Source organism: Schistocerca serialis, chromosome 7 (genome assembly GCF_023864345.2).
Source record: "Schistocerca serialis cubense isolate TAMUIC-IGC-003099 chromosome 7, iqSchSeri2.2, whole genome shotgun sequence".
Taxonomy (NCBI): Eukaryota; Metazoa; Arthropoda; class Insecta; order Orthoptera; family Acrididae; genus Schistocerca; species Schistocerca serialis.
In genome coordinates, this window is record NC_064644.1 from 432,353,040 (window position 1) to 432,377,282 (window position 24,243).

Genomic DNA, 24,243 nt, shown 5'->3' on the forward strand with positions numbered 1-24,243 from the left:
TCAAAATACGAAAAACAAGCAATCCACAATACAAACCAAACTTGAGTACACAATGCATCTGGCAGTGGCTACAGTGTAAATGTTTTTTGTGGTTGGTAGTGGTAGTTCAGGTTTGAACTGTACTGGTATCTCAAGCACCCATAGTTCAAAACAGTCCCCACCTAAAACTGCCACGATATAGTGTCTGCGCTACTATTCGAGTAAGAAGCCTTAATTAAAATAACAAGTTCCACTCTTGCATTCCCCAGAGAAAAGGTCAGCCATATGACTGAGTGTTTACAAGGTACGTATGTTAAGATACACAAGAAGAATATGTATTATTAATTCTTCTATTTATACTGAAAAGCTTTTTGTCAACCACTGGATGATGTTGTTAAAGGAATGAAGATCAATGGCACATGATAAAACATACGTTACACATAAGTGTCGCTGTGACACTCTCAGATAACATAGAAACTAAGTCTTTTCTAAACAGAATTAGCATCAGTAACCAAGGATTTGGATATCTTACCAATTACATCCGCATTGACATTGGTTTTATGGGTATTAGGCCATCACCTAAGACATGTTCAACACCTAATGCTTCATACCCTACTATCCTTAGAGGCCATAAGATGTAATTTCACTGCCTGACAAAAAAAAATTGAAGCACCCATAAGACAAGGCCAGATGTCACAATAACTTTTTCCCACGTGGAATGTTTCCCTCTATTATATTGATTAACTTCATACACACAAACATACCCAGCAGGTATGTAAATGATCAGAGTTGCAATTCTCTGTGACAGGTAAAATGGCCATGAGAGTACACTAGTGGCGTGAGCAACATCAGACATTGAGCGATCACTATTAAGGACACATACATATTGCATACTAGTGTGACACAGCGTTATCACCACCTGACAGTTTGAAAGGGGCTACATTGTGCATCTCCATTTGACCAGCTGATCAAATTGTGCAGTATCCAGATTTGTCGGGGTTCACATATGACGGTGTTCCAATGTTGGACTGCATGGGAATGAGGGTAAATGTACTCAATGTCAAGGTTCTGGTCGAACACATCTGAACACCACAAGGGAAGATCATTGTATTGTGCACTAAGCACATCCAATCCTTTCACTCTGTAGGTGTCGTCTGAGAACAACTAATGGACACCTTCTGTGTCAAATGCCATTGTAACATACCATTGTAAACTGTGCTTACGGTCAGAAACACTTAACAGGTAAGCACTCTCCATTGTCTGCATAGCGTCTGTAAGCACAGTGTGTTAATGGCGGCCCTACATTATGGGCCATGGGTGTACGTAACAGTACGATCATGTTTCTGTATCTTGTGAGGAAGCCAACCATGGCTAAAAGTTTTGTTTGCTTCTTTTACTAAGTTTAAGGATACAGGTTTTTTATTTGTCAGGTGCTTCTCAGGTCATGTGAATCAACACAACTACTCATATTGTTGTAATTTATCATAATGCTGCTGCTCGTAAGTATGCATGTCCTTTCTTTTCTAGACCAATCTGGTGATGATCATAACGATCAAAACAGTTAATTAACCTACAAGGTGTATAACTTTGATTCTGCTGTTTTTTCCCAACATTTTAGACCTTAATGAAACAAATTGGTAGCACACGTACCATTCAATGTACTTGCCATCGCTGGCCACCACTTTCTCCCATCTTTCTAGCAGTGTACGAATCCCATGTCGAAAAAATTGTTCATCTTTTGAAGCGATCCACAAATCGATACAATTTGTGACTTCTTCATGAGATAGGAAGTGTTGGTCAGCCAGGCCATGCGCCATTGATCTAAACAGGTGATAGTCAGAGGGAGCAATGTCTGGAGAATACCTCGGTTGGGGTAGGACATCCCATTTTAACGTTTCCAAGTACCTTTTGACCTCTTTTGCAATGTGGCATCGAGTGTTGTCGTGCTTCAAAATCACTTTATCATGCCTCTCGCTGTACTGCGGCCGTTTGTCTTCTAATACTCTGCTCAAACGCATTAATTGTGTTCGATAATGAGCACTTGTGATAGTTTCACTTGGCTTTAACACATCATAGTACACAACGCGGAGCTGGTCCCACCAAATACAGAGCATGATCTTGGAGCTGTGAATATTCGGTCTGGCCGTCGATGTGGAAGCATGGCCAAGATATCCCCATGATTTTTTTGCGTTTAGGCTTATTGTAATGAAACCATTTTTTGTCCCCAATCGCAATGTGATGCAGAAATCCCTTCCGTTTTTGCCTCTGAAGCAACGGTTCACAAACACACAAATGCTGTTCAACATCTCTTGGTTTCAGCTCACACAGGAACCAAGTCCCTTCTTTCTGAATCGTGCCCATAGCCTTGAGACATTTTGAAATGGCTTGCTGTGTCACTCCCACTAATACTGCCAATTCTTCTTGAGTTTGACGCGAGTCTTCACTCGGCAATGTCTCCAATTCTGCATCTTTGAAAACATTCTCTCTTCCACCACTATTCCGATCTACGACGTTAAAATCACTGTTCTTGAAGTGTTGAAACCACTCACGACACATTCTTTCACTAATAGCATCCTTACCATATGTACTTGAGAGCATTAGATGAGACTCAGCCACTGTTTTCTTCATACTGAAACAAAACAGCAACACCTCCTGCAAATGACGAGAATTAGGCTTGTAAACTGACATTTTCAATGAAGAAGAACTTTATGATTCAGACACAAATCGACAAATGTTTGAATGAGGTTATGTTAACTGAGGTCCAAGCTAACTGCCTGACATCTGCGATCTGTTTCTTTCGGCCAATACTTACCATTATTGCCACCTATTGACAAACGGCAAAAGCAAAGTTGTACACCTTGTAAATAAAAAAATTTGTGATCAAAGACTGTCTTCGTTTCTACAAATTCTGTGTCACCTCACATCACTGCTCAAAGGCTAGCCACAGCCAGACTAGGTAATTACCATCCCATGCACAAGCTACAGTTAGTACCACAACACAAATGGTTGTGTTCGACAATGAATCACAGTTCTGCACTATCTGGATGACCACAGTCAGTGAATATGCTCGCAACCGGTCACAGCTGATAGTAATTGAGGAAACTCTGGTGGTACAATAGTATATCACTAACAGCCTGTGACCTCAAGTGTTACCTCTTATGTAATAGTTTTGTCGTGCCATTTTTCAACAGAACAATGTTCGTTCACACACGGTACATATCTCTACAAACTCACTGGGTGTTGTTGAGGCCAGCAAGATCCCTGACCTGTCCGTAATAGAGCAAATGTGGTACAACATCGGATGTCCACTCTGTCTCAGTGCCAATATCCAGAATATCAAGGACCAGCTATAACAGTTGTGGGTCAGGTTGCCTCAGTAATGTGACTCTTCTCAATTGAATTAGTGCATCCATCCAGACCAGACGGGGTGCCATGTCATACTGATGAGTGGACTCATACTGTCAAATTTCTTGTAAATTTGTTCGACTTTTTAATCACTGAAATAACATCATATACCCCCTCCGTTTCCTCCTCCCTTTCTGGTTTTTTCACTTTTCTTTATCAGGCAGTGTAGTTAATCCTCAACAGACTTGTTTAGCTACCGGGAACTGCCAAACTTTCCACATTTTATTGCTTACTATCAAAAGGTTGAGTAGTGATGTCATCCAACTGCTGCCAAAGATTGCAGATTTGTGCTGTAGTGTGTCACAGAATTTGAACGCAAGAAGAGTTTGCACTGTTTGCTTTATTTAGCATTAAGGCCTACTACTTGTTTAATTTATATCCTCTTTTTTTCTGTTAACCAATGACCTCTAGCATAGTAATGTTTGGACCATGGCAAACTTTAGGGTTAATTAAAGTAACCAGTGTCAACTTTTCTGTTGCACAATCTCCATAATACACATCATCATGACTCTCTAATCTTGGGCAGCAGTCAGATTATGTCATAACTTGTCCACTGCATGATCACCAGTAAACTTCATGATTTTTTTCAGCTAAACAAGTTTACATTTGAAAATTAAATAACTACATCTGTATAGCCTCTGAGGATATCTCCTACAGTAGAGGACAAAACAGTACACACAGAAAACATGCCTTAGACCATGGTCTGATAAACATAAAGCCAATGTCACCGAAGATACGAATAATGGTCATGATAGACTGAATTATACAATTAATGTATTTTTTTTTTTAATTGTGGTTGTTAGCAAGAACAGGAAACACGGCATGATTATCAAGTTTTATGGGAAAATACTTGCAAACCACCAAAATCAGAAACCTAAGATGCTGGGTAACACAAAAATGGGATTATGATGAAGATATAAACACTAAAATTAGCACTGCTGGGCAGCATTTCAGAAACTCTTAATATGTGACATATAACATTGTGATTTTCAATTTGCACACACTGATGAACTGTTAAGTGCTATGTGTTACCTGTACTGACACAAGGAGTAGAATCTTAATACAATTAAAACCTCATTTATGATGAGGCTCATTCAAATGAAACCTGGTCACTGTGTCTACCTTTGCCTTACACGTAAGGTGGCACCACTTAACTGTGTGTGACCCCATCTATTGGCAGAGAGACTGACATGTGCGCATCGTTTGTTCTTGCATAGGGCCAGTGTGGTTTCACACCGAAGAGAAGGTGGTCACACAAGTTATCGTACACTACCGCACAGGCAGGCGAGTAAGCAGGAACAACAAGGAGTGATTCGATTTTTGGCGGTGGAGGGAGTTGGAGGCCGTGAAATGTATCGATGGATGAAGGCTGTGTATGGTGAGTACAATCTGAGTTGTTCAAGTGATGTGGAATGGCACAAACGATTCCTTTGCTGGCACAAGTCACTGAAAGATGATGCTCGTCCTGGATAGGCTCATCGTGTCATCACACCGGAAATGGTTGCAAAAGTGAATGCTTTAGTCTTGGAAAATCACAGAATCACCATGGATGAGATCCACCAGTTACTGGGTATTAGTGTGGGCGCCACACACACACCATATACATCAACACTTGAACTTTTGAAAAATCTGTGCGCAGTGGGTTCCCCACCAACTGACCGCTGAACAGCGCAATACTTGAATGGCGCTGTCTTTGAGTCATCTGAAACATTATCATAGGTAGGAATACGGCTTTCTGTCATGTGCTGTCACAGGTGACGAAACATGGTGTCACCATTTTGAACCGGAAAGCAAGCGTCAGAGCAAGAAGTGGAAACATGCAACTACGCCACCTCCAAAGAAACCAAAGGCTGTGCACACCTGTTCTGGTAAGGTCATGATGTCCTTCTGTTTCAACCACAAGGGACCACTGCTTGTCGAGTTCATGGAACGGGGAACCACTATCAATGCCCAGCTTTATCAAGCCACTTTGCAGAACCATAGAGGAGCCATCAAGTCGAAATGCTGAGGTTTGTTGTCCAATAGCTTTTCTTCCTGCATGATAATGCCTGCCCATAAACGGCCAATGCCGTCAAGATGACATTGCCGCAGTTTCTGTGGGAAATGGTGGAACATCCACCGTACAGTCCCGACCTTTCACTGTGTGACTTTATGTGTTTGAACCTCGAAAACAAGCTATTTGCACACATCAATTACAATGGACGATGAAGTGTGTGGCTGGGTCCAGGCCTGGATCCAACAACAGCCTACTAGCTTCTTCAAGGATGGAATCGACCAGCTAGTGACACAATGGGATAAATGTGCCATCAATTTTGGTGACTATTTTTGAGTACGTGTACTGTGTACAACTACATTTTTGAGTTAATAAAATCATTACCGTTATTTTACACTAGTGACTGGGTTTCATTTGAATGCCCCTTATATAAACTAAAGGCAACTGACATGTGGAAGTACTGGTTCATCCTAAGTAAGTAGATCATGTGACCAGTGGCAAGCTACTTCACTACGCCGGCAAAAACTTGCAGTCACAATCACAAATACAGAACAGTGTCATATTTTGGGCACATATTTTGAAGTGAAAACTAAAGCTCCATTCACGTAAACACTGAAAGTAAGAAGGACTTGATTGGAGAAGAGTTTCACAGTTGCACTGACTCAACATCTCAGATATTGCCACATTGTTTAAAAAAGCTGAGACTAAATAAGAAGACTCTACAATGATCATCAGTGTTCTATAAAAAGACAGCAGAGGAGAAGGCAGAGAAGGAGGAGAAGAAGAAGAAGAAGAAGAAGAAGAACTCGGGAATCAGAAATCGCAGCACTGTGACCAGGTATCGATATAAAGGGTTTATGGAAGACCTCTTGAAGTTTAGTTTAGCCACAGTGTTCTTTCTAAAAAGTCTTTGGGTAAAAATTCATTTAATTTACTTCACATAAGTTTGACTGGGTTCAGAATATGTAAATAAGGTCGTTTTGGAACACTGAATCAACCCTGAACATTACTTGTCACATGGATGAGTAAATAATACTGCTGGAATAACCAGTTGTTGTGAGTGTATGTGAACTGCATGGAAAAGACATACTTGGTCTCCTTGTACCTTATGTGCAGGCTATTAACTGACCGAAATAGATTATTTGAGCTGGGAAAAGTATCACATGTATATCTCTAGACAATGATAGCTACAAGGTTGGACATATTAAAATGAACCTCCTGGGGAAAGTACTTCATCTGCTTCCTGATATCTCATACACACTATTACATCTGTGAAAGAGTTCTGACCACCAATCTACTCATTGTGATGACGTGTTGGTATAAACTGCCAGTGCCCACTTAGCTCATTTATCTGTGACAACCGTCAAAAATCTACTTGGGGTATGTAGTGTTATTGTGTCTAAGTCTTATGACAGCATACGGAATGCCTGGAAAAACTACTGGCTAAATAAAACAGTCGAAAAATTTACTAAAAATACAGACATATACACTGTAAATACAAGGCAGTTTTCCAAAATAATGCTTTTTGCACTGCTGCTGTAGACAACTAACTACCCATTAAGGAATGTTTTAAAGCTAATTACCTGGATACATGCTGCTTACCATTATTCAAATCCAGATCCATATCTTCTCTAAAGTGATTCAGTTTGTCAACAGCATTCACTGCAGATGTCCTTAGCTCAGTGGCATCAAGACAGATGTGTACATTTTCACGCACTAAGGACAGTAGACTATCTTTTTCTATGCTTTTAACAAAGCCAACATCTGCTCCTTCAGTCCTGCAAAGAACAAGGTAAAAATAATAAAATATGATGAACGAAAGATGTCATATGATCAACAGCAGCAAGAATCACTTTGAAACACTGACAAATTGAGGATCTTCATCAGTGCTAATGAATAACACGATTGTTGAAAGTGTGAGATGGATACAAGTTGTGAGAAGAGGCAGGTTGTCATCGAAGCAGTGTAGAATTGATGAGACATAAAAACAATATTAGTTAATAAACACAAATGATTACACACATCAGGAATAAAATGTACTTAATGAGATGACTAAGGGCATCAAGCAAGTAGAAGGTAAGGCTAAAAAAGTGAACCCAGTCTAATTAAAAGAAGCAAATTATTGGAAGAAGTTGTGAAAAGTGTGCAAAATAAAGGCACACACACACACACACACACACACACACACACACACACACACACACACACACACGAGTGCAAGCCTCTTAGTCTATGCCTAATTATTGCAACCTACATCCACCTGAACCTGATCACTGCAGTCACAGCACAGTCTCCTTCTACAATTTTTACCCTCTCTCTCTCTCTCTCTCTCTCTCTCTAAAACACACACACACACACACACACACACACACACACACACACACACTCTTCCCTCCATTTCCAAATTAGCTAGTCCTTGATGTCTCATAGCAACCAATCCCTTCTTTTAGGCAAGTTGTGTCATAACAAACTTTTCTCCCCAATTCGAATCAGTATCTCTTCATCAGTTACACAATCTGCCAATTTAATTATCAGGATTCTTCTGCATTACCACATTCCAAAAGCTTCAATTCTCTACTTCTCTGTGCTGTTCACTGTCTACATTTCACTTCCGTTCAATGCTACACTGCAGGCAGATATTTTCAGAAAAGGCTTTCTAACACTGAAATTTGTAATATATGTTATAAGTATGTTATAATATTTCTCTTTTTCAGAAACACTTTACTAGCGAGTAAAGTGTTTGAGAATCTGCATTCATATTCTCTTTACTTTGGCCATACTAAACTATTTTACTGTCCAAGTAGCAAAACTTGTCTACTCCTTTTAGGGTCTCACTTCCTAATCTATTTATCATCTGATTTTAATTTTACTATATTCAATTATCCTTGTTTTACTTTTGTTAATATTCATCTCTCAACCTTTTTTCAAGATACTATCGGTTTCAATTATGGCTTTCATGACTGCCTGCCTTAGCTGATGGTGTTTCTTCTGGGTTGTATGAATAGTGAATTCAATGATCAAGTTGATAGTGTTGCAGTGGGTAACCCACTGCATTCTGCAATTGCTGACTTCGATGTGGGAAAAATTTAAACAATCAGCTCTAGAAAAAAAAAAAAAAAAAAAAATCTCATTGGTATTGGTTCATGGAAGGATTTTTCGTAGTTTAGTCACATGATAAAAAAGCTTTATAGCAATTACTTCATTATCTAAAATAATTTAAGTTCAAAGGTCAAGTTTACCATGGAAATGGTCAAATATACAGACAGATATTTACATAAGAGTTCCAACCATTGTTCACTGCAAAAGAGGGGTGTCAGTAAAAGTCTCGTCCGCAGAGCCAAAAGAATTTGTACACCAGAGCACCTACACAATGAATTAAAGCATGAATTAAACATAAAAATGATAATTCCACAAAAGAAGTAAATAGAGTTCTGCAACCAAATAACAGCAGCAGGCTGAAGGACAAGGATGAAAAACAATGCGGGAAGAATACAGGTTCTTTCCCTTTCATGAAAAAACTGGACAAGTGCAAGTATGACTCATGTTCTGAAGGTTCCATATAAACTTAATTATGTAAATAGATGATGATGATGATGATGATACAAATACGTAGTCAGACCAAGATTAGATCTGGCAAAGTCTCTGTTTCCAGATATATGCTTTACCACTAGACTGGCCTGACAGTTATACAGCTAATCTATCTTAAGGTTTTGATGAATGAGATTGTATCAAAATATGAGACATATATGGTCATATCTTTTGACTGGATTGAGCTTAAATTATTTACACTGCCAAGGGTCCACAGACATCAGTACCCAACATAAATGTCAACTTGATGTCTAAACCCATTCCTGAGAAAAAGAGATCTTAACAGATGGCCAGACAGATGGACAACAAATGGCAAAAAATTCTTTTTTATAGCTAAAAATTAACAATTTTTGAATTTTTTCCTTTACTTATACTGGGAAATCTTGCTTCTTCTCAAATTTCATGATTCTGGGTCAATGGGAAGTACAATCTAAGTTTTGATGAGAGTTTGCAAGTACTGAAATATGTGCTGTTACTGGCCATATCTTTGGATTGGATTGATTAGAAGCTTAACTTTCTGCATCATCAAGGGAGCGTAGTCCTTTGTATGTGACATAAATACTAACTTGATACCTCTACCCATTCTTGAGAAAAAGGTGTCTTGACAGTCAGACATACAGACAGATAATAAAGTGATCCTATTTGTAGTAAAGTCTACATTGGAACTACAAACAGAAGTGTGAATAAACATTCAACAAAGATAAAAAAGAATCTTTACTGACTAGGGTAATTACAAAAATCAGCTGTAGCATAGAATCCTCTTCAGTCAGGCAGCTATCACGTGCAGTTTTTCAAATCCAAGATTTTATCTTCAATGATGAATTGAAGACATGTGTGGAAAAACAGGCTAACAGCTTAGAGATAAGTGTTGCCATCTGTTGCTGAGCAACAGATGGCAACACTTACTTCTAAGCTTTTACATTTGAGTTAGCCCATTTTCCCACAAGTCTTCAATTATTATCCAGAACACATTGAAATATTAAACATCTGGACAGTTTTAACAGAAAAGAAGAAGCCAAGAAACTTAGTAATATATGAAAAGCAGCTCCGTAGAATTAATAGACAGGTTTTATCTTGGTCTATGACAGTTTGTTAGTTAAGTCTTATCTTTAACTAGCATTATCTCTGCTGATCGCATGTAAACTTCACAATGGCTCCTTATCACAATATTTTTGTCACTCTCTGATGTCCAACATGTGAATAGGCAAGATTCAATGGAACCAGGAGCGTCTCTTAAAATGCCCAACACAGCTCTGGACAAAATGTCAGGAACAAAGAAATTCATGGAGCATTACGATACAACCCAGAAAATTGGTTAGCAAATATCTGTCCCATTCCACTGATCTTCCACATCATCTTGCAGTCTCTGACAGAATTACGATATCTTTGGTAAAGCTCAAAGATTTTATTTCCTATCCTTGAAATATGAGGTTCTCTCCAAATTTTTCCACTGTTTCCTTTGCTGCTTGCTCAATATACAGACTGAGTAACATCAGGGATAGGCTACAAGTAGTCCTACTGCTTTCGCACTACTTCTCCCCTTTAACACCCTTCAACTCTTTCATCTACATCCACACGGATACTCTGCAAATCACATTTAAGTGCTTGGCAGAGGGTTCATCGAACCATCTTCACAATAATTCTCAATTATTCCAATCTCATACAGCCCACTGGAAAAATGAAATCCCACATCTTTCCTTGTGATTTCTGATTTAAGTTTAACGGATTCCTTTTTGCACTCGTGTGGATGACTCACACTTTTCATTATTTAGGATCAGTTGTCAATTTTCGCACCATAGATATCTTTTCTAAATTGTTTTGCAATTTTTTTTTTTCATCTTTTGATGACAGGATCACCTGCAAACAACCTAAGACAGATGCTCATATTGCCTCCTAAATCATTTATGTAGATAAGGAACAGCAGAGGGCCTATAACGCTACCTCGGGGAATGCGAGAAATCACATCTGTTTTACTCAATGAATGACCTTCTGTCAATTACTACAAACTATGACCTCTCTGACAGGAAATTACAATCCAGTCACATAACTGAGACGATAATCCATAAGCACACAATTTCACTACAAGCTGCTTGTGTGGTACAGTGTCTAAAGCCTTCTGGAAACCTAGAAATACAGAATCAATTTGAAACCCGCTGTCAATAGCACTCAACACTTTGTGTGGGTAAAGAGCTAGTTGTGTGTCACGAGAACAATGTTTTGTAAATCCATGTTGACTGTGTGTCAATAGACCGTTCTCTTCGAGCTAATTCAACTGTTCGAACACAATACACGTTCCAAAATCCTGCTGCTTATCGGCGTTAATGATATGGGCCTATAATGTTAGTGGATTACTCGTACCACCTTTAGTGTGACCTGTGCAACTTTCCAGTCTTTGGGAATGGATCTTTCATCGAGTGAACGGTCGTATATGATTGTTAAGTATGGAGCAAACTCAGAGAGGAACCTACTGCAGTGTGCTTTCAGTACTAGTTGTAGATAGCCTTTCCTTCCTGTGTTTCATCGCCACTATCTTCAGAATTTTAAAGCTTCCTTCCTGTCAATATAATCTACAGCTTTCTCTAAATATACAAATACTAAAAATGTAGATCTACTTGTTCTAAGTGTACCTTCTAAAACAACTCATACAATCAGTATTGTCTTGCTTGTTCCTCCATTTTTTCCAGAATCCAAACTGCTCTCCCAAGCCAGCTTCTTGAAGTCTTTTCATTCTTCTCTAGATAATCTGTGTTAATATGTTGTGACTGTGACTTGTTGAACAAATTGTTCAGTGATATTCGCAACTGTCAGCAATTAACTTCTTTGGCATTAGAATTATTACATTCTTCTTGAAACCTGAGGGTATTTCACCTGACTAGTGTAGCTGCCATATCAAATGGAATAGTTTTGTCGTGACTAGATTTCCCAAAGGTCTCGATAATTCTGAGGAAACGTTGTCTACTCCAGGTGCTTTGTTTTGACTTAGGTCTTTCAGTGCTCTGTCCAATTCTTCTTGCAGTATCCTCACATTTTATAGGTACTGCACATACATTAGAGTATTGTGATATTTAAACAGCTTTAAAAATGAATGAATGGTTAAAAAAATTACATTGCATACTCTAATAATTATAACAATAAAATCTGTCGGAGCTGATATACCTTTCACGTATATTGATATTTATCGACAGAAAAAGAGAGGACTTCACTTTGGCTACGTAGCCTCAACCTCTGCCAGCTATTTCTTTCAGTTATGTTGTTAAAACAACAGAAACTGCTTACAGCATGTGTCTTTAGGTATGATTTTATTCACTGAGTAAAACCCATCAGTCACTTCTGGATATGGTTTATTCAAAACACTACTAGTTCAAGGATTATGCTGATCTTCGAGTGATTAAATTCATTTTTGTCTTTGTTCATTGAAAATCAGAGCACAATATGGATCAAATACATATATGACTGTAAAGTAGTTATTTGAAACACCATATTTCTATATTCATACCCTAATTCCACTAAAAATGTTATAAGCTGTGGGTAAAACATTTTATGTAGAATTAAGAGTGTGAATATAGAGATGTGATGCTTCATATGACTTCTTTGGAGTGAAACATGAAATTACCCTCAAGATGAGCATAAGCCCAAAACAGATTGTGTTTCAAATAAATTGCCTTCAAAAGCGACCGACTGCAGATTTTCTTCAACATTTCCTGTTAAAGGAACAGTCACGGAGTTCAACAGCATCCATCATGGATAAAATTAACAATTTTATTCTTTTTTATCCTTACATAGATAGTTCCTTGCTAGATTTTGTAAATGTAAAATGAATCTTTGTTTCCTTTTCTGTATCCACTGAAAGTCTGAATATGACCACTGGCTGTTTGAAATTGGTTATGGCATTGTGAAATGCTTATGTGAATCTGTAGTAAAAATATAAAAAAAGAAAAGAATTAAGTCAAACATTTAGTCTCAGGACAGTACATCATTTTTTCCAAATCTACTTCTGGACTGCTAGATATCGATTCGAAACCTATCAGTCCTAAACATATGTAGCCCAAAGTTCTGATTACTCTGTCACCTACTATGTTTTGTGTCAGAGGATAAAGGTACATGGGAGGGGATTACCATTATGAAGGCATTCTGGAGAACAATGCAACAGTGATACATCCATATGCACAATTTTACGAGTAATGTGATTACCTTGATAGCCAATGCATTTATTTATAGTTACCACAGGTTTTGATCAGATGGCTATCATAACACAATAGTTTGAAGAACAATTCTAATTTTATATTACATTAGTCATATAGCCTAAAATATTTCTGAAACTATTTATGATACTGAAAGTTTTCAATCACCAACTGTATACAAGGAAGCAAGTGTTTTGCTCTAGAGCCAATGCTGTAACATAGTTACCCTACAAGATACTGAATCAACTATATGTTTCTTTCTTCTTTTTACACAAACTGAAGATTTTGAGAATTCAAAAGCCATAGGGTTTATTGTCAATCTGTCAGAGAATAATTATTGCAATCAGTAACACCATCATTCAATTTCGTTCCTACTGTGAACTTCCCAACTAGGATATGTAAATGGAATGGGATTTTCACTCTGCAGTGGAGTGTGCACTGATATTAAACTTCCTGGCAGATTAAAACTGTGTGCCAGACCGAGACTTGAACTCGGGACCTTTGCCTTTCGCAGGCAAGAGCACTTGCCCGTGAAAGGCAAAGGTCCCGAATTCCAGTCTCGGTCCGGCACACAGTTTTAATCTGCCAGGAAGTTTCAGGATATGTAAATGTTCTGAGACTGCTATCGATAATATCTTCGTAGACAAATCTAGGGAAAAAAAGTCATATCACAAAACCAATAGTAAATGGGATATCTGATCATGACATGCAGCATCTTGTGTTAAATGTTGAAACTTGCCAGGATAATAAGTCTATTAAATCTGAGTACAGGAGGGTAATAAATCAGTCACAAATTGAGAAATTCAGGAAACTGCTCAAAGACATGAACTGGATAGACATTTACAAACCTTCTGACTCAAATCGAAAATACAAAGCACTCATTACTAAAGTTACTTCAATTTTTGAAAATTGCTTTCTCCTAAAGGTAACTCAAATCACACAGAAGTCAAAAAATAAACTATGGATTACACAAAGAATAAAGATATCATGTGGGACACAAAGGAGACTATCTACCATCTAGGAACAGCTCTGATGTTAGCATTGTAATGCATTACAAAGAATACATGAAAATATTGAAGCAAGTAATCCCGAAATCAAAGCAGCTTTATTATGAGAAAAAGATAATTACATCAGGCAACAAAATAAAAACTGTATGGGATATAGTGAACAGAGACAGCTGGGGCCATAAAGGAAGAGGACCAGATAGCTCTAAAAATAAATGAGACTTTGGTAACAAATGCATGTAATGTTGCAAACCTCCTAAACAAGTATTTCACTTCTTTTACTGACAGACTGGGTTATCAGGTTCGGTGAACAGTGCAATGGAGTATCTGAGACCAGTATTTAAAAATGGAAGTGACACTCAAAGTCTCCCAAAGAAGTAGCATCCATCATAAAATCCTTAAAATCGAAGTATTCTAGTGGGTACGGTAATGTCAACAAAGTAAATCAAAGAGTGCTCATGTGAGCTGAGTCCTATCTTAAATTGTGTAATCAATCTCTTATTGGCAGAACATTTCCAGACTGGCTAAAATATGCTGAAGTTAAGCCTCTTTACAAGAAGGGGGATAAAGAGATACCATCAAACCATCGATGAATTTCACTTTTGCTGGCTTTCTCAAAAATATCTGAAAAGGCTCTGCTCGAGTATCTCCTTAGGCATCTGACTGCAAATAATATATTGTCCAAGTCACACTCTGGGTTTCTTAAGGGTTCTGATATAGAGACAGCTATTTAAACTTACAGTGAGAATGTACTTAATTCATTAGATAATAAATTAGAGGCTACTTGCATTTTCTGTGATCTGTCAAAAGCCTTTGACTGTGTGAACCACAGCATTCTCTTAAGTAAATTAGAATATTAAGGTGTCCCGGGCAATGCTGTGAAACGGTTTGACTCTTTTTTAACTAACAGGAAACAAAGGGTGTGACTGCAACATATCTGTGCAGTAAACAGTCTTCATTGTTTGCAGATGATACAAACGTTGCAATACATAGCAAGTCAAGAAGAGACTTAGAAATAGCTGCTAATCAAATTTTCACTGACATTAATGAATGGTTTAAAGCTAATTCACTGCCATTAAACTTTGAAAAGATCCACTATATGCAGTTCAGAACCTGTAAGATATTTACTTCCAGCACGTGTATAAGGTACATGCAAATTGAAGAGGTTGGCAGTGTTAAATTTCTGGGCTTACAACTCAATAACAAATTCAGTTGGGAAGAGCATATCACAGAATTGCTTAAGTGCCTAAACAAGTCTGTATTTGCAGTGAGAATGATGTTACATGTAGAAGATATAAACATAAAAAAACCTGCATACTTTGCTTACTTTCATTCTATTATGTCATACGGGATCATATTCTGGGGTAACCCATCAAACCAAGAAAAAGTTTCTAGTGTGCGAAAGCATGTTATAAGAATCATTTGTGGTGTAAATTGAAGAACATCATGTAGAAACCTGTTCAAGGAACTTTGTATTCTAACCACTGCTTCTCATTACATTTATTCCTTAATGAAATTTGTTGCAAGTAATATATCTCTATTTCCAACCAATAACCCAATACATGGTATCAATACTAGGAATAAGAACAGTTTACATAAAGACCTAAAATCACTTACCTTGGTCCAAAAAGGGGTCCAATATTCAAGAACACACATTTTCAATAAATTGCCAGCAACCATTAAAACCTTGGTTTCAGATAAAGCATGGTTTAAACAGAGTTTGAAAGACTTTTTGATGGGCAACTCCTTCTACTCTATAGATGGATATCTTAACAGGGACTGTTACACCAGCTTAAGTAAAAATGTATGTTAGATTTCAGTTTTGACAGCACTTAGTCACAACAGTGAAGATTAGGTATTTTGTGTATGATAAATTTATTAAAAGTACATAGCAATGTTTCATTCTGACAACATATTAATTCTGTAAATATTTTGGCAATCTCCTTACAAATGACCAGGGTAGTAAATACTATATTCAAATGTTTTATGTTTTTTATGTTATACTTTTTGACATGTTCCACACCCACGAGAATCATATCAATTTTTGGTCTATGGAACTAAAACTGAATCTATTCTAATCTAATAAAAAGGTGAGTGTAGTGATCAATGGTCAACACAGATTGTAGAGAAACCTTTCGGTAACAAGAGGGAGGGAATGTGGCAACACAAAATCAAACAGTTTTAGCAAATAGCTGATTCAAGTTGCTTTGCTCAATCAGTATCAAGAAATGGCGAATCCTGCTATGCACTCATAGACTCGTAACCTTCTTATTTAACAAATCACTTCAAAATATGAGAAGAATCAGATAAACATACAAAGTTTTAAAGGCTCTTAAATACCATGAAAAACATTTGCTCAAATGTGTTGCTGCATAAATAACAAGACAGTGACCAGACACCAACTCTTTCACTGTATCAGCTAAAGGCAAAATGAATGAAAACCCTCTGTTCCGCTTACAAAAGACAAAAATTAATCAGATCACAAATGAAAATGACTCCACTGGTCTGATCATAAATTGGGAATAGTTCCCAGCATAACCCTTTACAAGTATTTTAATGATCTTCAACAACCTTAAACCTATGAAATAAATGATTAATAATCATGGATGGTCAAAGCATTATGGAGGAGTCTCTCACACATTACATACGAACAGCTACCATACTGCCAAACATCCAAGGCTTGACCTGTCATCTGATTTTTTTTATTAATTTTGATAATTTAACACACTGACTTTAAGTCTCACATCCTTATGAAATGAAAAATTGTATGTATCAGAACTGGACAAATCCAGTTCACGATAATGAACAGATGCCTAGTCTCAGCTGCATTGTGTCAATGGTAGGTAGGTAGGCATGTTGATTAGAGTTTAACACCTTGTCAACAAAAGGATCATTAGGGAAGGAGCACAAGCTCAGATTAGGAAAGGATGTGGAAGGAAATCGGCTGTGCACTTTCCAAAGGAACAATGCCAGCATTTGCCTTAAGCAATTTAGGGGAATCACAGAAAATTTAAATCTGGATGGCTGACAGGGATCACAATATATCAAGAATGTAAAAGGCCTTTATTTTTTTTATAGCACCTGTCTGTCTGTCTCTCTCTCTCTCTCTCTCGCACACACACACACACACACACACACACACACACACACACACACACACACACCTTATCGGCCTGTATCACTGATATTAGTCTGTTGTAGAATTCTTGATGTCTTTATGTTCACATATTATGATCTTATTGGATACCAAAAATCTCTGTAGGACTCAATGTCGATTATGCAACAAAGACTGTGTGAAACCCTGCTTGTTTCATTTGTCCATGAGGCCCTGAAGGTATGCGATACAAGTTTTGCACTGACACATAATAAAAAAGTGTACAATATATGAGACCAGCTTTGTGTTTGGACTGAAAAGTTTCTAGCAAACTGTACACAGCAGGTCATTCTTAATAGAGAGAAATCTTCAGGGATTAACGTAACTCTATACTACAAGAGAGTTATAGGACCATTACTGTTCCAAATATATATAAATGAACTAGTAGATAAAACTAGAAACTCTGTAAGGCTTTTCACAGATGATGCTTTAGTATACAGAGAAGTCTCAATGCTAGAAAATTGTACCGAAATGCAGGAAGTTCTGCAGAGAATTGGAGCTGGGATTGGTAGTTAACCTTCAAAACAAAGAAACACAATGTACTGCACATGAATAGGCGAAAGACTTGCCGTTTTATGATTGCACAAATGCTGAACAATTGCTAGAAGCAGTTGCATCCATTAAATATCTAGGAGTATATGCACAGGGCAATTTAAAGTGGAGCCACCACATAAGGCTAACTGTGAGAATGGCAGCTGGCAGACTGATACTCATAGGGAGAATCCTCAGGAAGTGTAATCCATCCACAAAAAAGGTAGCTTACAGATACCACATCTGACTGATACTTTAATACTGTTCATCAAATTAGGACCCAGACCAGAAAGGATTTACAGAGAATATGGAAACAATCCAAACAAGAGCAGCATGTTTCATCACAAGTGCAAAAGAGTCCCAGATCTGCCAAACCAATTCCAGCGCCAGACGCAGCAAGTGTGGCATTTTGCATTATGGTGTGGTTTGTTGTTAAAACTCCAAGGGTGTACACTCCAACAAGGGTCTACAAAGATGAAATTAGAGAGATTCAAACTCATATGGAGGGCTACTATCAATCATTCTCCCAGCAAACCATTTGTGATGAACAGGAAAGGGGGAAACGACAGATGTACACAAAATCCCCTTCACCACACTCACCATAGGGTGAGTTGCAAAGTACAGATGTAAATACATATCAATACACAAATCCTCCAATGAAATATTAATGGTCATTTTATTCCAATGGTGGGAGATGGTATACAGCCAAGTTGAAACAATACTAAACTATTTCCTTCTTTTTGTTATTGACATTTCTTAATCCAATGAAATTGTAACATGAGTGCCCCTGATTACTGCATTACTTATTTTCAAACACAGGGTGTTTCAGAACACCATCAACAAACTTTGAGGGATGATAAGTCAACAAAAAGGATCAGTAATTGTTAAAGATGTTCTGCTTCAAAGTGCATCTCAGTTGCTGTCTTTGTTTTTCTTTTTTTTACATTTAAGGCTTTAGATCCAGCATGGGCTACAAAATGTTTGACTTGATTATGTCCTACACTGTGATGTGTGGCAATATCGTCATCTCTACAATTGCCTATTTTGTAACAGGAGGTGGCTAAACTACAGCATCTTTGCCCCACTTTATCATCACTTTTGAGGAAACACTGAGTCTTTGCCCTGAAGACATAGGAAGAGAAAAAGTTTAATGTGAAAATAACTGACTTTCAACATGCTGTAGCAAACAGTGGAACAACACTAGTACATTGCCAATAATATATGATATTCAAGTCATTCAAACAGACTTCAGAGCCAAGTTTGCAAATTTCACTGATGTTGATCAAGAAGTAGTTCCCCTTGAATTGGCATAAAGTGACACTGAGCAGACAGTGAACATTAACACTGATCAGGACACTGATCAAAAATCAGATACTGATGCCATGCAGCCAGATATTAGATAATCATCACATCAATGAAAACTGAAACCCAAATATTTTTATGATGATCTGGGTTGTTCTGGTATGGTTTGAGAGCCAAATTCATATTAAAAAAAAAAAGCTGTCATGATGATTGGGGAAAATGGAAAGATGCCTTAAATAATGAATATTAAGTTGTCACTTGGCAAAGAAATTTGGACACTGATGATTTAGCACCACACAAAACAAACAATTTATTCAAAAGAGGTATTCAAAGAGCAAGAAATGGAAAATGGCAATACTGAATATTATAGGGATTGTTTTGTTGCAAAAGTTATTCCCTCATACAAATGTGGACTTCGCTGAATCTTTCTCATTTGTTGCTCATCATTCTTCACTTTGTAACCGGTTGGCTTTAGCAGCTGAACTTGATCTTTACACTGAACACATGGATGTTCAATGCATGTTCCTTCAGCATGATTTCCGAGAAGAAGTTTAGGCTCACCAATTCATATGTTACACAACATACAGGGAGGAGATGAAGGATTCCAAACCAAGGAAAGAAGTTTATGGTCTAAAACAGGCTTCATGTATTTGTTATCAGAAGTTTGGTACAATGTTAAGGAAAATGAACCTACAGAAATCAGAATATGATCCCAACACCTATAACAGAACTTAGATGCAAAATAAATTCTTTCTCGCTGTTTCAGTGGACAACTAATCATCTTACTGGGCAGGTATAATAAATGAAAGAATGACATGATGAGTCAATGTAAGATGAGAGTTCTTGGGAAACTAAACTTCATCAAAGACATAGTACAGGACTAACTTTCAAAAACAGGTGAAAGACAGAAATTGAAAGTTTCTGCAATTCTCATTGTGTTGGATGTAAATGAATAACAGATCATATTTTTAAAAACAAAGATGATGTGACTTACCAAACGAAAGCACTGGCAGGTCGATAGACACACAAACAAACACAAATGTACACACAAAATTCAAGCTTTCGCAACAAACTGTAGCCTCATCAGGAAAGAGGGAAGGAGAGGGAAAGACGAAAGGATGTGGGTTTTAAGGGAGACGGTAAGGAGTCATTCCAATCCCGGGAGCGGAAAGACTTACCTTAGGGGGAAAAAAGGACGGGTATAACTCGCACACACACACACACACACACACACACACACACATATCCATCCACACATATACAGACACAAGCAGACATATTTAAAGACCCTCTCCCTTAAAACCCACATCCTTCCGTCTTTCCCTCTCCTTCCCTCTTTCCTGATGAGGCAACAGTTTGTTGCGAAAGCTTGAATTTTGTGTGTATGTTTGTGTTTGTTTGTGTGTCTATCGACCTGCCAGTGCTTTCGTTTGGTAAGTCACATCATCTTTGTTTTTAGATATATTTTTCCCACGTGGAATGTTTCCCTCTATTATATTAAGATCATACTTTTAAGTTATCAAAATGGTTCAAATGGCTCTGAGCACTATGGGACTTAGCATCTAAGGTCATCAGTCCCCTAGAACTTAGAACTACTTAAACCTAACGAACCTAAGGGCATCACAGACATCCATGCTCAAAGCAGGATTTGAACCTGCGACCGTAGCGGTCGCACAGTTCCAGACTGAAGCGCCTAGAACCGCTCGACCACACCGGCCGTCCTTTTAAGTTATCAGGGGCAGCAATTTCAGGGAATCCAAAATGGCACCTTCCACTAACATGGCAAAAGAAAGAAAAAGTTTTGGCATGAGCAAAGTGAGATAGAAAACAACAGACCATTACATGGAAAAGCAGGTTTTATAAGCAAATTCCATTGATGAAATCTTCTTTGATTATCAGTCAACCTGTGTCGATGTTTTGTCACAACATTTCAAAGAGTTTCCTATCTGGCATCTTCAGGAGAAGTGTCAGGTTCATGTCCAACTTATTCCTTTGCAGATGCTGGACTGCAGACTTCACTCCTGAGAGTACAACAGGTGGGCCAATCACATGCCTCCAGAAGAGATGCAGCCAGTGGTGGTGCTGCAGGGGGAAGGGACCTCTATCTGTTGAGTCCTGATCGATAGAAAAGCAGCACAAGAACTCAACACCCAAAGACCCACACACTCAGTGAAGGAGGGGGGGGGGGGGGGCAGCCATGGTTGAGATATCTCTTCTGGAGGCATGTGATTGGCCCATCAAACAGAGTAGTCTGCAGTTCAGCAGCTATTAGGAAACTAACTAGACACACACCTAGAACTTCAACTGAAGATGAAGAGTAGCCAACTCGTCAAAATGTTCGACAACACCATGTCACAACTCAATTGAAAACCCGAAAGAGCTCAGCAAAGAGATGATCAACATTGGTCAAAGTAAATACACTGGGAACATGCTCAAGAAATTTTGCACAGAAAATTGCAATATGGTTGCATACTCTCTCAAACCTGTTTTGAAGCTACAAAAATGTGAAATAAATTACAGCTGAAGGAACTTGTATTCAATCATATTCCTCACCAACAAGCTGGTGGTTCATGGCTCAAGACTATAAGACTGGACAATTGCATATGTTGTGAGATACAGTCAAATGAATAATGAGATTCATCAAAGACACAGTCAGTACAGGTCTAACTTTCCAAAAAAGCTGAAAGACAGAAATTGAAAGCTTCTGCAATTCTGATTGCGTGTTGGATGTAAATGAATAACAGACGATATCTTTAAGTTATCAGGGGCAGCAATTTCACGGAATCCAAAATGGCACCTTCCACTAACATGGCAAAAGAAAAGCCGCCTTTAAAAGAAGTAGCAGGCAGGTATGAACTGATAAGAAGCAACTATCAAGTTCTTTTTTTTTATTTTAGAACAGTCTTTGATACTGTGATTTTGATACTTCATTCACCATACTTAGCAGCTTAAATTATTCTCCAAGCATACTAGATGGTTTTGCTAATACCTGCTGTCCAGCCTGGGTCTATAAAGTCACAATGCAAACAGGAAATATAATGTATCCCCAGGATTTGGTAACAGATTCAATACATTTCTCATTACACATCAATGACATATCATTTCATCTACACATGTGATGAGGACAGTATGAAGACTGTCAAAGCTGATCTACGAGCATTATACAAACGGAGATATAATAAAGGGTACAAACTCAACTGGCCGTTCTATTTACGTGTGGTACCTGATGATGGAGCTTTAGGTCTCCAAAACTAGTCACGCAATGAAAGATATATTATTCACAACTGAAGCAGATTTTCAATCTAATATGATTTTCAGCTGTGGTTGTTCTTCAATTCAATATATGTTGAGACAAACAGATATATAAGGTTAGCAGCAGTCCTGTGCGGCTTTGGAAACTTTTCTGCATGAATATCATGATACCATCTTACCAAATTGGTTCTGCTGTTATATTTGTCCTACAGCAAAGTGCAAATCAATCAGCTCTAATTGTGTTTCCAAAAGCACAGCAACTGGTATTATAGAAACTTAAGTGTTAAATAGTTTTAATTCATTTTGTTGTCTATGTTGGACCTTAATGTTTGTCTCAAAAGACTGACAAGAGTTGCACAATTTTTTGCTAATAAGCTGTAAAACAAGAGTCTGAATATAAACGTAACATTCCCTGCAGTAAGCTGCCAGTCAAATAAATGGAGTTCGTCAACGAACATCACACACATTAGGAATAATCAAACCTTTCGCTTGGAGTGACAAATTTAAATTGTATAAGTGTCTTGTAATATTGGTGAAAAAGGTCAAGCCAGCAACCCATTTGTCCTCACTGTGTGCTGGCTGCGTCTCTGCTTTTATTTCCATAAAAGTGTTTATTTCCTACCAAGTTATGTCATCATATGTTGCTTCCAAATCTTGCAAAAATCGCTTTCACTGGCAGTGACTGACATTACGCCTGTTTACAAAGTTCACAATTGCACCACAACCTTCATGAAGTAACGATATTGCACACTTTTTGTGCAAAGGACCTCTTGGTGGATAAAGTTGTGTATACTTGATATGTCTTTTCCAAATTCGGACTTGATTTCTTTTCTTTTATACGAAGCACAAAATCACACTGGTGCAGTGAGATGAAGAGATGGCACACTGGACTCACATTCAGCAGGATGTCCGGCCATCCAGATTACGGTTTTCCATGACTTCCCTAAGGCACTCCAGATGCTCTGTCTGTAATGACCTCACTGTTGACGTGGCATTTAATCTTGCTTCTTATCTTTCCCCCTCCCCCATCTTTTTTAAACACAAAATCTGTGGTGCTCCAACTGACACCTCAGAACAGAGCCTGTCCCACGGCAAACACATTTTCAGCCCATTCAAATACCACCTCAACATACTGCATTCCATAGGTACAATATCTAATAGCTCCACAAAAACCTGTTGTTCCAAGTCAACAACCTGTACAAATAATGGAAGCTGCACATTGTCTGTTACATCACTGGTTTTATCAAGTGCTAACGAATAAGGAAGAAAAGCCGACCTCTTTCCTTCCACTGGTTCTCCAGTTCCACGCCCATATCTCAGATCCAATGAGTTTTCTTGGAGAGGCCAACTGCTTGAAACTTCTTTACCTCTTCTGGCATTAAGCACCCTACGATGGCCAGCAGACACAAAATGAACAGGAGCCCATCGAAAATGGAATGTTGGACTGTGATATTTTTAAAAATTTCAAAACTCCGATACATCGATATTTAAAAAAATATCATTATCGGCTCCCGATATAATGAGAAAAAGTATTGATCGAGGGAAAAAATATCGACATTCCGGCCCATAAAAATATCAGTTTCACAATGTAAATATACTGCCAGTTTTAGAGCTCTATATTTAAGTATAGATTTATTATTAGATATTCTATACATCAACAAACTAGCAGCCTGCCAGCCTACCTCGCCCAGAGCAAGAATTAAAATGAAAACTATGCATCTTCACACTTGGCAATAACCACTTTGCTAACAAAGGTTGCAGGTAACTGGCACAATAAAAGTTGTCTGATGTGTCTGTTGCTCAATTTCATCATGTATTGGATTTGTCTGGAACACTTCATGTCGACTTCCCTGT

The 24,243-nt window shown here is 38.0% G+C and overlaps 1 protein-coding gene across 1 annotated transcript in view; it reads right to left on the reverse strand.

The window, feature by feature from the left end:
• Nucleotides 1-24,243, reverse strand: part of LOC126412709 (exosome complex component RRP45-like) — a 72,063-nt gene that overhangs the window by 42,461 nt on the left and 5,359 nt on the right. Inside the window, exon 6 of the mRNA XM_050082426.1 lies at nucleotides 6,980-7,155. Coding sequence (XP_049938383.1) covers nucleotides 6,980-7,155 — 176 coding nt within the window. The remainder of the gene's footprint in view (nucleotides 1-6,979; nucleotides 7,156-24,243) is intronic.